The 17,848-nt window shown below is 54.5% G+C and overlaps 1 protein-coding gene across 1 annotated transcript; it reads left to right on the top strand.

Moving 5' to 3' along the window:
• Positions 1-4,877: 4,877 nt before the first annotated feature.
• Positions 4,878-17,414, top strand: ACVRL1 (activin A receptor like type 1). The gene is given in 11 exon segments (XM_032492883.1): positions 4,878-5,288; positions 9,877-9,945; positions 10,487-10,738; positions 10,924-11,135; positions 11,389-11,488; positions 11,853-11,999; positions 12,303-12,578; positions 13,180-13,377; positions 15,781-15,887; positions 15,889-15,912; positions 17,134-17,414. Coding segments are annotated over 10 exon segments (1,515 nt in total). The 5' UTR covers positions 4,878-5,288; positions 9,877-9,881; the 3' UTR covers positions 17,269-17,414.
• Positions 17,415-17,848: the final 434 nt, after the last annotated feature.

Here is a 17,848-nt window from a genome sequence, read left to right on the forward strand (position 1 = left end):
TATTCCCTTTCTTGTCCCCTCTGACCTCAATCCTGTAGTAACTGAGCACTAGTCAACCAGAGTCAGATGACTAAAATTGCTGTTGTTTTTAACATTGTTAATGATGAAATTGCTATTACAAATGTCATTAACATACAAACTCAGGTTGTTTGTCCAGGGTGAGATGAGCTAACCAACCCCCAGGCCATGGACCAACGAGCCAGAGAATCAAACCAGACACATCGTGACTCCTGAACTATGATTAAGAAGTGTCACAACATGATGATTAATCCCAGCCCCTTGATTCTTCCCCTTTAAAAAGCCCCTAACTCAAAGGCCAAGTGAGAGTGGATCTGAGCTTGTCTCTCACTCCTTGCTTGGCACTTTGCAGCAAATTCTTACTTTGCTGCAAACTCCTGCAGGCGGAGTTTGGCTTTCTGCACCATGGGCACACCAACCCTATGTTCAGTTACTATAGTTGAGAACACTGTATTGTATAAATCAAAGTAGCTAAGAGAGTAGAACTTAAATTTTGCTCACTAAAAAACTCACAAACAAAAAAGCTAAATATGTGAGGTGATGGATGTGTCAATTAACTAGATGGGAAGAATCCTTTAATGTATATGCATATCAAATCATCATGATGTACACTTTAAATATCTTACCATTGTATTTGTCAGTTATACCTCAAGAAAGCTGAAAAATCTAGAGACAGAACTGTAAATGGCTTATTTAGAGTTCTTAAAGTAAATGTCAGAGAAACAAATAGCTTCGGGGAGGTTGGCCTCAGCAAGAGGGTCTGGGGGTGGGTATAGTTCCTTCTCGTTATGAACTCTTCTGCAGAATTTCATCTCTTTACTTTACCCTGTGCTTATTTGGGATTTCTTGAGTTGTTTCCTGGATGGCTGCCTCAGACCTCAAAGTCCTCTGCAGTGGCTATACTTTCATCTGTACAACACCCCCTCGGAAAGCTATTTGCAGAAGAGGCGACATTTAGTACTCACCTCTGAACAGGTAAGGAAATTGAGGGCCCTGCCACACAGCCAAGCCTCTGCCCTCCTGACTCCCGGTTCATGCTCCTTCTTCTGCCCCACATCTCGGCCTCCCCCTCTCAAACCCAGACAGCTGTGTGGGTTTTACAGCCGGAAGAGGATGCTCACAGATATTTTGCTTTTATTTGGAGAATGTGGTAGAGACGGAATTCTCAGCCCTTTCTTAAAGGTATGGGAGCAGAGGCTCACACATAGGGGCTCCAACTCTGAGCCTGGGCTCTCCTCCACTGCTGGGGCCAGTTTGATGGAGAAGGGTCAGAGCCTTGAGGAGGCCTGTGGGGAGGGGCAATTCAGAGGCTGCGGAATTGCTAGGGAGGAGATGGTGCTGGGGCAGCTTCTCAACAGAGCCCAGGCCCCCGAGGCACTGTCTACACCCTGACTCCTGCCCTGGCATGCCAACCCTTTCTTAAAAGTTTCCCTCCTGAGATGAGTCATTCTCAGGGCCCCTGGTGGGCAAGGATTGGACAAACCCATCTAGGGGACATCCTGGAGGGGCTGGAGAGGAAGAGGAAGGTGATTCAGTGGCCCAAACTCTGGCTCCTGTCTGCCAGCCTCTTCCTGGGGTGCTGGGCAGAGCTCTGGTGGCCCCCACCCTCCCGAAACCTTAGCCCTGGCCATACTGCCTTTTCACTTGAGCTGTGGTGTCAGGGCCTGGGACCAGGTGGTTTCCTGAATCTTAGAGCCAAAGAAGATAATATAAGGCTGGGAAGAACCTTTGGAAGTATCTAGTCTAAGCCAGGCCTGGAACCGAGGCCCCAGGCCCCCTGGTTTACAGCTCTTCTCACAACTCCGTGGTCCCCCTGGCCTGAGCAGAGGAGACCAAAGAGGACGCTTCCTCTCCCTGCACCCACAAAGCTGAGACTCTTTCTTCTGAGTTAAATAAATGGATAAATAGAATTCACAAGGCTCTGCCCCATTTCTCCCCTAAAGGAGACCCACAGTTCTTTCTCCTCGGATACCCTGTTCTACTGTTTTCATGTCTCTCACATCTGAAAAATCCCTAGGTTGTCTGATCAAAATCTCCTGCTCTACAACTTAAGTGGAGCAAAGCCCACCTCACCCTCTGCTAATCCCCCTGCCTTGATTTTTATTCCTACTCATCCTGGTACAGAACTGACGACATAACTTGTGGGGTCCAGTGCAAAAATGAAAATGCCAGGCCCTGTATTCGAACATTATTGAGAATTCCAAGATGGTGACAGTAGAACATTAAACCAAGTGTCTGCACAGGTTGGACACCCACAAAGTCAGCCCTGCCCTGCTGTCAAGAGTGATGCTTGAACTGAATACTCATAGCTGGTCCTGAAAAGCCAAGTTGTCCAATCCCCTGCCTTCATGCCGGACCTGTGTCACCTGCCTTCCATGGGTGAGAATTACCTTGAGGTTTCATCCCACACACCCTGCCTAGGATCTCCAGGCCTCTGCTTCACACACCGCTGGGAAATCCTTCTGAATGTTTAAATCTATATCTTAGCCCTTTAATAAATTGGGAGATTGAGATTAGCAGATCCTAACTACTATTTATAAAATAGATAAACAACAAGTTCATATTGTATAGCACAGGGAACTATATTCAATATCTTGTAGTAACCTATAATGAGAATGAATATATGTATGTATATGTATGACTGAAATATTATGCTGTACACCAGAAATGGACACAACATTGTAAGCTGGCTACACTTCAATAAAAAATAAAAATAAAATAAATAAATCTTAGTCCTTTAGGCCTCTTGTTCTGTCCTCACTGAATGTGGGGAACAGCTGGTCCTTTTGAGTAATTAATTCTTGTAGACTTGGACACAGTCTGTAATTCCTTTTCCCTTTCCTTATTGGGCTGAGTCTCCAGTGCTTTCTGCCACTGTATGTCCCTCCTCTGATGCTTTCCCCAGGTTCTCTGTGCGTTATAGAACGTACAGGGTCCACAAGAAGCCCCAAAGAGCACCAGTCAGGGTTCACAGGGCTCCATGCACTGGAGAGGTGGGGAAATTCCAGCCCTGGGAATTAGCCCACCCGCCATCGGGCTCTGCCTTCCTCCTTCAAACCCTGATCTCCTAGTATCTGCTACATGAATCCTTCCCAGATAAAGTCCCCCATCCTCACTGACTTTCCCCAGCGACTCTCAGCTCTTGTCCATTTCAATGTTTCTGTTCTCAGTGTGCATTTCGCAATGAATGCTTCCCTTGGGAAAGCCCCCATGTCCATCTTCCAGGACAGAGATCCAAGGACTGGGACTGGGAAGAGTTTATCAGAAGCCATAGCAAGTCAGCAGGGAGAGTGGGTATGAAAGATGGACACACAGCCACACTCCCAGTTCTGCAGCTAACAGAGTGCCGAAGTGGCCACTATCCACTGAAAGAGCAGATACCGTAATCCCGTAGTACTTCCTGTTGGCTGCAGGACACAGTCTGTCCTGACACTGAAATTTGGGTGTGCCTTGGTTCTGGAATTCACAATACTCACAAGTTGTGAAGCAGCTGCTGGTGGGGGCTGGGGAGGGTTTCAGCAGAGGAGGTGAGGTCAGTCAACAATTGAGCCTTTAGTCATTGTCTCCCCCAGCCTCTATTCCTGTCAAAGGGGGATGTCCTGGCCCATCTTAGAGCATCCCCCTACTAGAGCAAGACACCTTAGAAGTCTGTTTCTGCTTTTAACATCCACGTCTTTCCACTTGGCTCTGACGCCATCAGCTTCCCAGCCTTCCCATTTATGAATTTAATTAAACACTTTCACGGAGCGCCTCTCCTGTGCCAGACTCAGCCAGCTCGCATCTTTGCTATGAACTGAGATAAGCATCATGTCCCTTCATTCTCCCAACAACCGTGAGGCTGGCACTGCTTCATATGTCCATTTAGTAGAGGGGGGACTGAGGCACAGAGAGGTGTCACTTGTCTAGGGTTACGCAACTAGTCTGAATTCCCAGACTTCAAAGTCTTTGTGGATAACCTGAAGGCTAGGGATAAAGCAGAGTCCTACCTTCAGGGTGCTCACAGTGGTTAGAACAAAGCAAGACAATGCTGTCAGTGCTCCCATCCCACAAGAGGGCATCAGGAGGAAGAATTTGTTTCTCTCTGGGGGAGAAGCCGTTTTGCTCCCCTCCCCAGTGAGCCTTGTCCGGCTTGTCCTAGCAGTGTCCCAAGGGAGGCTCTGGGTCCCCATCCCTAAAGCTCCATCTGGTGGGGTGAGGGGCCGGCTTGGAAGAAGGCAGTATCCGAGGCAGTTCCCAGCCTCTCCCTCCATTCTGGACGCCCACGGTGGAGAGAGACGTCCCTGTCATTGAGCTATGCTCAGATTGTCACCACTGACCCAGAGACGTCCCATCTGGGCCTGTTTACCCTGCACTGAGCGCTGAGCAGAGAGAAGCTGAGGAAGAGGGGAGGGACAAGAGGGGGTGAAGGGGCGGGAGGGAGGAGGCTGAAGGATTTGGACCAAGTGGGGAGTCCCCAAGGGAGGAGGGGAGAGGGCGGAGCCAAAATATTTCAGTCCTTGCCAGCCCGGCTCTGCTCTTGCGGCTGAGCATCCCAGGCCTCGGACCCGGACCCAGAGTTTTGGGTGGGAGAACAGGTAATTTCTCCATTCTGTCCTCCCAACACGTTCTTCCATCGGTGCCCACCCCCCCACCCCCTCCCCAGTCCGGGATTTCCAGGCTGCCCCTCATTGGCTCCGAGCGGGAGGAGCGCCTCCACCTCCACCCCCTCCCCCCTTCACCGGACCCCGATGGTGCCTCGAGTCCCGGCCCTGGACCCCACGACTCTGGGCCTGGACCCCTCCAGCCCCCCGCGGCCAGAGACGAAGACCCGCCCCCTCGGGGAGGCGGATATAGGAGGCTGGGGGCAGGGGCGCGGCCTTGATCCTGAGCCGGGGCGGCCGACGGGGAGGCCGCCCTCGGGGTCTGCAACCGCGCGGGGGAGGGTGCGGGCCCTAAGCCTCCGCGAGGGGCGAGCGGGTGGCCGTCGGCTAGCTGGGCAATAGGAAACGGTTTATTAGGAGGGAGTGGTGGAGCCGGGCCAGGCAGGAAGACGCTGGAATAAGAAACATTTTTGCTCCGGCCCCTTTCCCAGTCCCGGGAGGCCGCCGCGCCGGCCGCGCCGAGCGAGCCCCTCCCCGACCCCAGCCTCGCCTGGGGCGCGCCCGGCCCCCGGGCCCTGGATCCCCGCCCGCTGCCCAGCGCCCGTCGGGCCACTGCGGCCGCCGCCGGGGAGGGGAGGAGGCCCGCCCGCTGCACACTCGCGCCCCGACGCCGGCAGGGCAGGCCCAGAGGTGAGTCGAAGTCCGCAGGCGGGGTTGGTGTTGGGGAGGGGAGGCTGACTCCCACTCCAATGGGCCTTTCCCGGTGGCAGACCCCAGAGAGCCCCTCAGAGGGGTCACCGTAGCGTCAGTCCCAGCTCCTCATAGTGCAAGCTGCCCCTCACCCTGCGCCCATCACCGCACCTGAGACTGGCTGGAGCTGGACCGAACCCGGACTGTTGTTTGCTCCTGGGGCCAGCCACTTAGTTTCTCTGTTCTCCCATCCTCATCTATAAAATGGGCAGAAGGATCCCTGCCCTACTTCACCTGCCGAGACAGACGGGGGTCACATGTCCTTCCAGGCACTTGGCTTGACCTGGGAATGGGTGTCCACTTAAACAACGCTGTTGAACCTGCCCTTGAAGCCCACCTTTCCCAGACCAGCCCTTGTAGCTCTTGCTAAAGGAATCTGACCCTCTAACTCCCTCCCCAAAACCTCACCCCCAACCCGCTGTGGTCAAATGATCCCCAGACCATGGACTTCCTTCAGGATCCAGGTCAGAGGGGTTCCCAGTCTCCCTCCAGCTGGAACCCCAGGTTTTCAGTCTGCCCTGGAGGCCAGTGCTGTTCTGACACCATCTCTGGGCTGCTCACCCACCCCCTCTTTTCTTCTCCAAGGACAGCAGCTTTCGCCCTCTCTCTGTGGGCAGCTCCTGGCTGAGCCAGGGTCCGTCCAACATCTCTGACCCCTTACTGTTTATTTGTCCTGGTACCTGTCCTCTCATCGCATCAGGTTTATTGAGTATAAGTAATCTCTCACCATTTATTGAGTACTTATTATATAGACACTTAGATATATTTTTCTCGTGTGATCCTGGCCACAACCTAGCAGAAGAGGTGTTATTATATTCATCCTACAGAAGAAGAAAGAGATTCAGACTTGAATCATTCGTCCAAAGCTCCATAGATGGTTGAGCTTTTGCGAACATTTGATAAGTGCTTACTGTATACCAGTCAATTAATACTCTGCTAAATAATTTTATTACAACTATGAAAAGAGCGCCATTATTATTCTCCTTTTTTTTTTCCATAGGGAAGCCTAAGCCTCAGAAAGTTTAAATAACTTGTCGCAAATCTCACAGCCCTAAGTGGTAGAAGCAGGATTTGAACCCAGGTCTATATGATCCAGAGACCACAAGCTGACCTCTGTGTTACACTGTTCTGCCTCTGCATTCTGTCTGAGATCCTAAAATCCAGAATTGATGCTACATCCCACTGCGGTGAAGGGCTAATGAAGTGATGCACATAAGGTGCTATGTGATGGTAAGGGGCAACCCTGGATGAGCAGCTCAGTCTGGTCCGGGTCCAGTGCTGTTTGGGTAAAATCTGCTGATGTGCAGAGCAAGCTGTGACAGTCACCGCTGTGCTGAGCCACTGCTGCTGTTGGGAGCCGGTTATATCAGTCCCTCAGGTGGGCTGGAGAGAAGGAGATTGATATCCACCCTCCAAGCACACCCCTACTTCAGTTCTCCCCAACTAAGGCTAAGCCTATGGCAAACAGATGATTTCTAAACAAACACACATTGAGTACCTGGTGATGGCAACAGCAGTCTGTTCATGCAGCCCCCATTTGCCCATTTTCCTCCTTTTTGGGACCAGCCTAACACCAAACAACTGGAGGAATAAGATGACCAAGCAAGAATTTGTTAACAGCACTTTAAGTTGATCAAGACACACATGGTGATTTTGGGCAAGAAACCTAACATCCCTGAGCCTCCATTTCTCCATTGGATTGTCATGAGAATTAAGTGAGATCAGCTGTCAAAGTTCAGAACTTAGCACATCAGTGGTACTCAGAGAAGGTTAACTCTTTTTTTAATTTTATTTTTTATTGAATTGTAATTGATTTACAATGTTAGTTTCAGGTGTTCAGCAAAGCGATTCAGTTAGGATAACGCTTATTATTAAGATTTTCACAGTGGTAGGTTCGTGTTTGAAATTAGTTTAGCATTTGTGATTTCTGGCTAAAAGCTGTGATGCTTCTGTCAGCAGGAGACCTTTCAGGAAGTTTGGTTAGAAGTAAAAGGATACCAGCCGTCCCCAGGAGTCTGTTTGTGCTAGAGTCAGGTCTGAGGGCAAACTGTGCAGGGTCAGCTCCGAGTTGGGACCGGTCTGGACTCAGCACCCTCCTGTACTTAACCTGATGCTGGGCGCAGTTAAAAACTGGACAGTCACAATTTCCTCCACCACATTCCCAGGCTCGAACTAGAGGTGGATTCTGCACATGCTGCCAGGCCCTCCCTGCACTCTTCCTGGGCCCCAGAGGCTGGAGATGGCCTGAACAATGTCCTCGCCCCACCCTCCCTCCGTAGTGTCTCCAAGTCCCTGGCTCCAGTGTTTAGCCTTGTCTGTCTGGGTCTCCAGGAGAGTCGGGTGGGGGTGTATCCCCAAGTGGGAGTGAGACTCCCACCCTCTGCACTGCACTCCGGATCACCCAGCAGGGCCCTACCCAGTGAAATGAAAGCACCAGTCAGCATTGTGTAGGACCCGGTTCTCAAAGTGCGGCACCCACATAAACTGATCAGAATTACCTGGGGAACTTTATAAAAATGTGTGTTTCTTACTGGTCCCGATGGACCGAATCAGAATCTGGAGTGGGGGGGGGGTGAAACCAAAGACTGTGCATTTCTAATGAAGCACTTCAGGTGATTCTGCTCCTAATAAAGTAGGTAAGAGGGAGAGCTGGGGCACAGTAAGAGAAGTGAAAGCACGGGACCCTAGAAGGATGCCAGCTGTCATCCTTATTGTCACCCACTCTTTCCTGCTTGCTGCACACCCTCTCCTAAGCTGCTTTGTGGGTAAAGGCTGCCAAGGATGGATTCCTGCCCTACCCCAGTGGACAAGTTCAGCTTGTCCGGGGCTCCGTTTCCAGCCACCAGTCCCACTGTAGAGTGCTTGCCGGAGTCCTCACTGCCTTCCGGGAGGGGCAAGAGGCAGGAGGTCAGGCAGAGGCTGGGGACACAGCTGCAGCAACCCAGGGCTCCATTTCCTCCCCCAGCCCGGGCCTCTGGGGGCAGAGGAAGCCCAGGCAGGAAGGCCAGAGCTGCCACCAGCCAGAGAGGCCCACAAAGCACCCCCCTACACCCCCCAGTCATCCTGCCCTCAGACCTCAGCATCGTGGATCTTCACTTGGCACCCTTCTTAGACTAGGGGCCTTCTGCAGCCTATGTGACCATCTGCCTAGCCCTACCAGCCTGACCGTATCACACCAGAAGATACTCCCCCTCCCTCAGGTCAGCTGCCCCTGCCTGGGGATCCACCTGCATACTCTCTACCATTCAGAAAGTCCTTCTTGCAGTCTGACCTCAGTCCTTCTTGCTGCAGCCTCAGCCCTAATCTTGTTCTAAACCTTTGAGAAATGAAGAAGGAGGTGGCTTCTGAAGCACTAGCTGGTTTGGGACCTGGGATGGGGACTATCACAGTTTAGAATTACTCCCCTAACACTCTCCACCAAACTTCTGGAAAAGTTCAACCTTAACCAGCCACGGAAGGTCAAACATTCAACGTCTAAGTATGTTTCACTTCCCCTCCACTTCATTGGCCCTACCCCCACCCTTTCCCAGGACAGCAAGGAGAGAGCAGGGGGCCAGGGAGTGGCTCAGAGTGGGCATCTTATACTCTGATGAGGGTGCAGAGAGGTTCCTTCATACCTGGCATGCCTCTGCACTCATTGTCCAAGCTTTGTATGGTTGTTACAGTCCCGAGGGCTCAGGCAAAGGCTGCCACCCCGGATTGGGAGATGGAGCTGAAAAAGCACTGGACTGGGAGTCTGGACACCTAGGTTGTACTACTGGTACTGCCACTGTCTGACCTTGGACAAGCTCCCTCTCCTGTCTGAGTCTTAGTCCCCTTCTTCTCTAAAATAAGGGGCTGGGCTTTGTGACTCACAACGTGTCCCCCTAGATTCTATCATGGGGGTGTCCCACCCCAGGTGGCTCATGCGGACCCTGTAGCCACCCCAGCCTGCACTGAGAACCTTCCCTGAATTCTCTTCTGTGCGTGACTCCTGCCTGTTCTATCCAGACCCCAATCTAAACAATCTTGATTCCTGTTCCCAGCTTGACGGGACCCTGAATGGCAGGAAGTGAAGACAGGAGCCTGTTTATGTTTGAGGCAGCCAGGCCTGGGGTGGGGGTTGGGGGGCACTGGGAAAGGGGTGGGCAGGGGTGGAGGCTGGGAAGTGGTGGGCAAGGGGTAGGGGACAGAAGGGTGGAGGTACTGCTGAAGAGACGCTTCTTCCACTCCAGCCCCAGGCCCTCTGTGCCGTCCAGTCTAAATTCAGCAGCAGGAGAGCTGGGAGTCCACCAAGCTTTCTGTCACTTAAACATGGCTCCCCACCCTTTACCCCTAACAGGATGGTTTCCATGGGGAAGTGAACCAGGACTTCCCCTGCAGGCCCCGCCCCAAAGCCAGACCAGGGAGGAGGGAGGAGGCCTCCCTGCTCCCCCCTAAAAAAAACTCCCAGTGATTTCCTCTGGGTGGGAGGGACCCACGGTCAGTGGCTAAAAACACTGAGGGGATGACATTTCATAGAACTTCTTGCACCCCCTCTCCTTTCTAGGGACCATGACCTTGGACCCTCGCAGGAGAAGCCTTCTGATGCTACTGATGGCCTTGGGCCTGACCCAGGGTGAGTACGGGGACAGCAGCTAGGGAACAAGGGCCTAGACGGAGAAAGGGCGATCTGAGTTCAGCTCTTTTTGGGCTGAATTTGAGGAGCTGGGGAGAAGGGGGACTTAGGTGCTTGGCTGGAGGGCGGGAGACAGGCTCAGTTAGACTAAGCTCCCAGCTACCTCAGCCCTCCTGTGCTGTCCTCCTGATCCAGACCCACAGGCCCGTGCTCTGTCAGACGCCTCTAACTGGGGGTGTTGGTAGGGAGGGCCTGGGAGAACCCTCAGAGTTGGGGTTGGGGGTCAAGGCTGGACCTGGAACTGGGAAGGGAGGTCCTAGGATCAGGGAGGGGACAGAAGCCTGGTTCTCACACTGTCAGCTGCCCCTGGCAGGGATAAGGGACTAGAGGGAAGGATAATCTGAGGATGGAACTACAGGACCAAGGCCTCAAAGGGTTTGTTTGAGAGCTCAGAAGGGAGGGGGCAGTGGACAGACTTAGGTGTGAGGCTCCTCCTGGGGACCTGGGCCCAGAGTGGCTGAGCTTCCAGTGTGTCTCCCAGGCGACCCCGTGAAGCCCTCTCGGGGCCCACTGGTGACCTGCACGTGTGAGAACCCACACTGCAAGGGGCCTACCTGCCAGGGGGCCTGGTGCACGGTAGTGCTGGTGCGGGAGGAGGGCAGACACCCCCAGGAACATCGAGGCTGCGGGAATCTGCACCAGGAGCTCTGCAGGGGGCGCCCCACTGAGTTCGTCAACCACTACTGCTGCTACAGCCCCCTCTGCAACCAAAACGTGTCCCTGGTGCTGGAGGGTATGTCCTGCTGCCCAGAAGCCCCGCCGCCTCCTCTCAGAGTCCACCCTCCCTGCCCTGCCTGCCTCTCATGCTCTGGTCTGGAGGGTGGGGGAGGAAGGACCCTGGAATCTGACTGGCAGAGTGGCAAGGTGGGGGGTATCTGGCCTGGTGGAAGCTGGGCCTCTGTGTCCCTCCTTCGCCAGCCACCCGAACTCCTCCGGAACAGCCACAAGAAGATGGCCAGCTGCCTCTGATCCTGGGCCCCGTGCTGGCCTTGCTGGCCCTTGTGGCCCTGGGTGCCCTGGGCCTGTGGCACGTCCGGCGGAGGCAGGAGAAGCATCGGGGTCTGAACAATGAGCTGGGCGAGTCCAGCCTCATCCTGAAGGCATCCGAACCGGGGGACAGCATGTTGGGGGTATGGGCCTGGGGGAACCTGGACACACGGTGGTGGGAGGGGGACAGGAGCCATAGAATCAGAGGGGTACAGAGTGGCAGGTAGCCGAGAAAGGTACAATCGCAGACACTCAGAGATCTGATTGGGCGCTGGAGGGGAGGGGTGGGTGGGTGAGTGAGGAGCGTGGAGAGACACAGCCGTGGGGCCCAGGTTGAGGAGGGGGAAATGGGCTGGGTGGGTGTGTGCTGCCTCAGTGGCCTCTCGGTACCCCCAGGACCTCCTGGACAGTGACTGTACCACGGGCAGTGGCTCAGGGCTCCCCTTCCTGGTGCAGAGGACAGTGGCACGGCAGGTTGCCCTGGTGGAGTGTGTGGGTGAGCAGTGGGTGAGCCTGGGGAATGGGAACCAAGAGCTTCCATGAGTTTGGAGGGGTGAGGGAGGTCTTGGCCTCCGGAGTCACAGGCCAAGAATGGGTCTGAATGGGAATTCTGCTAGGTGGGGAGTAGGTTGGAGATGGATCAGTGCCAGATCCTTCTGCCAGAGCTGGGGTGGAACAAGAGGCAAACGGGGGTGAACTGCCAGCTACATTTGGGTCTGGATTAAGTTAAACATAAGCATCAGAGAGGTTCTGCAGATGGAGTCAGTGCAGCATCACAGTGGGGGGCTTTTCTGGGGATTACTGTGCCCAAGGGCTCCATGTGCCCAGCATGTAACCCTCCCCCTCCTCTTCTGGATCAGGAAAGGGCCGCTATGGTGAGGTGTGGCGGGGCCTGTGGCATGGTGAGAGTGTGGCCGTCAAGATCTTCTCCTCGAGGGATGAGCAGTCCTGGTTCCGGGAGACTGAGATCTACAACACAGTGTTGCTCAGACACGACAACATCCTAGGCAAGGCTGGGGTGGGAGTAGGGTGGCTAGGCCCGGCCCCCAGCTCTCATCCCCCCTCACTCTGGCTGGACCACCACCACACCCCTCTGGAGGCTGACCTAACACTCAAGGACCCAGCCGGCCCTCTGCCCCAACCGCTGACTCCGGCTTCCTCTCTGACCTAAGCCAGACCAGCCTCCACCCCAGCCCCAGCTTTTCTCTGACCTAGTCTGTCCTTTGTCCCCAACCCCAGCCCTGACCCTGACCCATTCAGCCTCCTTTATCCCTAGCCCCTTGGTGAGCCCCCTGCCCCTCGGCCCACAGGCTTTATCGCCTCCGACATGACCTCCCGCAACTCGAGCACGCAGCTGTGGCTCATCACGCACTACCACGAGCACGGCTCGCTCTACGACTTTCTGCAGAGGCAGACGCTGGAGCCCCAGCTGGCCCTGAGGCTAGCGGTGTCCGCGGCCTGCGGCCTGGCGCACCTGCACGTGGAGATCTTCGGCACGCAGGGCAAGCCAGCCATCGCCCATCGCGACCTCAAGAGCCGCAACGTGCTGGTCAAGAGCAACCTGCAGTGCTGCATCGCCGACCTGGGTGAGCCGCCGGGAGGGGCGGGCCCTCGCTGGGGAGGGGCGGGCCCTTCGCGGGGGGCGGGGTTCGTGCGCTCTCCCTCCGCGCTTGGTTCTGCCCTTGCCTGTTTGGGTGCCTGGCGTCGATGACGACACCGATGGGCGCTTTCAAACTTACAGGCCTGTGTGTGGGCTCATCTCATCCCCACCAGAGCCCCACAAGTTGCCTTAACATGCTTTTCAAGCGCAGACTCCTTCCACCAGCCTAGCCCTGCTCCAGGAGTTGGGGAAAAGGGGCAGGGAGCCAGCAACCTGGTTCTCATCCTGACTACATCGTTCCCTGTCACCAGGCCTTGGGGTTCAGCTCTGTGGAAAGGGCATAATAATGCCTGCCTTGCCTGCTCATATCTCCCTGGGTTCTTGCATCAAGAGAGCACCACACAAGCCAAGTGTAACTGGGACAGTTAGCCTCTCTGCGGCTGCTGTCTCCCAGCCCACCTCACGGCCCCTCTATGTCCCACTGATTCAGTCCATCCCCACCTCACCCCCTGGACCCCAGCCTCCCAGGGGCCACCCTGCCTGTGGGCTTGGGTGAGCAGCAGGAGTGACAGGCCCGGTACCCACAGGCCTGGCTGTGATGCACTCCCAGGGTAGCGATTACCTGGACATCGGCAACAACCCACGAGTGGGCACCAAGCGGTACATGGCCCCGGAGGTGCTGGAAGAGCAGATCCGTACCGACTGCTTTGAGTCCTACAAGTGGACGGACATCTGGGCCTTTGGCCTGGTGCTGTGGGAGATTGCCCGCCGGACCATTGTCAATGGTAAGGGCCCACCCTGTGCAGGGTGGGGAAAGGGGAATAGGGCAGGTGGACAGACAGGCAGGCAGTTGGGAGATAGGGCTTCCTGCCATGGCTGGTGCCTGTGGCCTGAGGGGCTTGTGGTCAGACCTCCTGTATTCCCTTTACTGCCACTCATCAGCTGGGTCAGGGTAGTGACCTTTTAAGGTTCATCTGAGTCGGATTCTGGCTGTGAAATCTTGCGTAAGTGATAATAATAGAAGTATTAATAGCAGCTAACATTTATTGAATATTTTTAAACCATGTGCCAGATGCTACGCTGGGTACATGTGTCATCTTATTGAGCCATCCTGTGTTGGCAGGGGGGTGATGTTGCTCAGTGGTCAGGAGCATGGGCTGGAGGGAATCAGACTGCCTAGGTTCAGAGCCTGACTTTGCCGCTGACCATGTGTGAGGTACTTAACCTCTCTGTGCCTCAGTTTCCTCATTTGTAAAATGAGAATAAAAATAATTTCTAGTTGTTGAAATGATCCAAATAACTTATTTAAGACAGTATCTGGAGCTGTTCTGGAGCTCAGTAAATATCAGTTGCAATTATTGTTGTAATAATGAATGCCTGACACAGTATCACCCCCATTTTACAGATGAGGGGACTGAGGCACAGAATTACAGCTCTCTGGAGGCAGCATTGGGGTCTGAAACCAGGTAGTCTGACTCTGGGGCCAGTGCTTTTTATTCCTGTGCTGCTTGCACGTCTCTGGTCCTTGATTTCCTTGACCATAAAAATGTAGGCTGGAACAGTGCCTGCACTGCTTGTTTATTGCTGCCTCATTTTTACTGTAGGTGCCACAGGGGACTCTGATTTGGAGGGGCTGGCAGAAGGCAGAGGGACCCCATTCCTGATGGCCCCATACAGGGGACAGCCCCGTGGCTGGTGCCCTCCTGGCCCTGGGGTGGATGGGTGATGGGTGGTCATCTGGACCAGGTGGGGAGGCTGGTCAGTCTTTGTGGAGGCTGTTCATGCAGGGGCCACTGGGAGTCCTGACAGTTTGGGGACCACCCTCTGGATGGGCTTCAGGTTCCTGCCCCTTCAGACATGAACTCCCAGAGTCGGCTCTAGAGGCTGGGGTTGGGGCAGGGGGTACCTGGAAGGGGCCGAGGCCCCTTGGACCAGGCTGCAGGCAAGAAAGGAAGGCTGGGCCAGCAGGGGCTGAGGGGGAGGCCGACCGCAGGCTCCTGGGGCGGAGGGAAGCTCTGTCAGCCCCACACAGATTTGCGGCGCATTATAAACACTGTAATCTGGTGTCAGCCCCGGCGCTGATTAAAGGCCCATTAGACACGCTCAGGCCTCTGCACAGCACTGATTAGGGCTGAAGCAGCACAGGGGCCGGCCTGGAAGCCCGCCACGGGGAGCACAGCTGGTGCGGGCTCCACCGAGGTTGCGGTTGTGTGGCCACAGGCCCCCAGCCTTGGCCTGGGAAGCAGGGTGGGGCCAGGGGCGCTTTTCTGGGGTTTGGCTGCTTCTGCCCCAGCCTTCCGCCGCTCCACAGGCATCATTTTGAGGAAGCTCCTGCTAAGGGCTGTGCACTTGCTGAAGGATCAGTAGAGTCCTGTGTTATCGCTAAGAGTGAGTGGATGGTATCTGGACCTGGAAAAAAATCTTTCTCTTAGGACATGTGTTTTTTCCCTCTTTCCTCGTTCCACATCCTCACCCAGCAGTCAGCCAGCTACCCTCCCTTAAATGTAGCTTGGAGGTCAAGAGCATGGGCTTTGGTTAGACTTTTTGTTCTTGAACCCTAGCTCCGTCACTTACTACTGTGGGATTGTAGACAAGTTTCTTAACCTCTCTGGTCTTAATGTCATTGCTTATAAAGTGGGGCTCATAGTATTACTTACCTCATAGGGTTGTTGTGAGGATTTAATGCAATGCAGTGAGGACAGGGCCTGACACATAGTAAATGTTCAGTAAATGTATTATTGGGCATCCGTGATAGTTGGGGCCTGGGAGCAGTACCTGGGCCCTGGGTGGGAAAAAGACTGGCCTAGGAATACAGTGCGGTCAGGTCTTTACTCTGCCGCTACTAGCTGGGTAACCTTGGGCTCAACTTCCCTGAGCATCGGTTTCTTCACCTGTAAAACGGGGGTAGAAATCGTACCCACCTGTCGGGTTGCTGTGAATACTAGCAGGATAATGCGTGTAAAGTGTTTATAGCACAACGTCCACCATATATGGTGAATGTAAAATAACTGGCAGTAACTATTATTATTTATAAATATATTTATATTATATTATGGTGTCCCTTTCAGGGGTAGCATGGCCATGGTTTCACCTGGACCCTAGGACAGAGGGTGGGCAAGGCTCTCCTCTGGGTGGTATTGGGCCTTCTTGGGATCCCGAATAACTGTCCCGTCACTCTCTATTCCCAGGCATCGTGGAGGACTACAGGCCACCCTTCTATGATGTGGTGCCCAATGATCCCAGCTTCGAGGACATGAAGAAGGTGGTGTGTGTTGACCAGCAGACTCCCACCATTCCCCAACCGACTGGCTGCAGACCCGGTGAGGCCTCTAGAGGACACTGGGATGGCCTGGGGTGGTGGTTCACAGCTGGGATTTCTGGGCCAGGAACTTGTGTCTGGCCTCTGCTTCACCTGGATAGATTTTAGGGGATAGATTCCAGGGTACCTCTCTGGGTACTCTCTTCCACATCCCTGGCCTGTGGACCTCCAGGGACCCTTGGATTATTCTGGGATTTTCAGAACCATTTACTTTGCCTGAAAAGTCAGAGGCTCTCTGCTACATTTCCTGCCCTGAAGTTTTTGTTGTTTGTTTTTGTTTGTTCTCAAAACCACATCTTATACAGGACAGGTACACACACACACACACACACGTATATATACACGTATAGGCATGCCCACGCTTCTATACAAACATACACACAGGCACATACAGGTGCACATGTATGCAGACTGTTCCCCCTGAAGACAAAGAGTGTGTCCCCTTTGCTGACCCTTATATCCCTGTTACCTGTCACAGTGCCTGGCACACAAGAGGTACTCAAAACATGTTTATGGAAAGAATGAATAAACATACACGTGTATATGTATACGTAGACACACGTACATTTCCACACAACATACAGATCCACAAAAAGCCACTCATATGCATTCCTGTGTGCACACACATACACTTCCTCTCAGGAACCAGCCGCAGCTGGAGTTCTGAGGCGGAGGTGAGGCTGGCTCCCTCTGGGACCACTGAGCTTCCTGGGATGGGCTCTTTCCTGGACACATGCATTTTAAGGGCAGCACCCACCACCCATTCTCCCAGTGTTCAGTAGGCCCAGGTGGAGATGCTGGGAGCCACTACCTTCTGCACTGGGGTCCAGTGGGAGCCCCAAGGCCTGCAGATCTCCCCTTTCTTGGATCTTGGTGGAGGTGGGGTTGGGGGGTACTCACCAAAAGGTGTCCCTGAAGATCTGAGTTACAGCTCTCTTTCCATCCTGTCTGCCTTTCTCCATCTCCTCCTCACTCCACTCCCTTCTTCTTCCATTTCTTTCTTTCTTTTCACATCCTTGCCTGCCTGCTTCCCTCCACTCTCCCTCTTACCACATCTGCCTCTCCTCTCCCCGTCTTTTCGACACTCTCGTTTCCCTCTTCTCATCCTTTCTGTCCTGCTTGTGTCTCCCCATTACCGGGTATCCTCCTCGCTTCTTCCTTTCCATCTTCCCTGATCTGTGTCTCTGCTTCCTCTCCTCTGCCTTGCTCTCCCTCCCTCCAGGTCCTCTCAGGCCTGGCTCAGATGATGCGGGAGTGCTGGTACCCCAACCCCTCTGCCCGCCTCACAGCGCTGCGGATCAAGAAAACCCTACAGAAACTCAGCAACGGTCTCCAGAAGCCCAAAGTGATTCATTAGCCACGGGCCTGATGCTGCCTCCCCTCCTGCAGTGTGTGCGGGGTGGGCGGTGGATGGTGGCCTGTCTGGATAGAGGTTGTATGAAAGTGTGTACTGGGGAGGAGGGTGCCCCTCTGTGGGCAGCTGTGTCTGCCCAGCTCGGCCCCCAGCCCATCCAGCCAAAAATACAGCTGGGCTGAAACTTGATCCCCCGCCGTCTGGCCTGTTCAAGGCAGCAGGCTCCCTGACGCCTGGCTCCCTCCCCACCCCTGCGCCCTGGGCCCTGGGCGCACCCCCTACCATCCCCAGGACAGGATGCAAAAGAGGCTCCAGAGCCAGGGTGACCAAGCCAGGGAACCCCAGTCCCAGGCCCAGAGCCTGGGCCTGCACTTTACCCCCTTCCCTCAGTCGGACCTGCCAGAGCTGCCAGGGTGGCACAGGGCCCTGTCCAGCCTTCAGTAGACACCCTGCCTTGCCAGGCTCAGTATCTGGCACAAGCCCCAGACACCCAGGGCCCATCAGTTTTTCTCCTGGGTTCATATCTCAGCTCTGTGCCGCCTTGGGCCTCTGTCTCTTGGATCAGACCCCTGCTGGCTGAATG

The sequence above is a fragment of the Camelus ferus genome, chromosome 12, assembly GCF_009834535.1.
Source record: "Camelus ferus isolate YT-003-E chromosome 12, BCGSAC_Cfer_1.0, whole genome shotgun sequence".
Taxonomy (NCBI): domain Eukaryota; kingdom Metazoa; phylum Chordata; class Mammalia; order Artiodactyla; family Camelidae; genus Camelus; species Camelus ferus.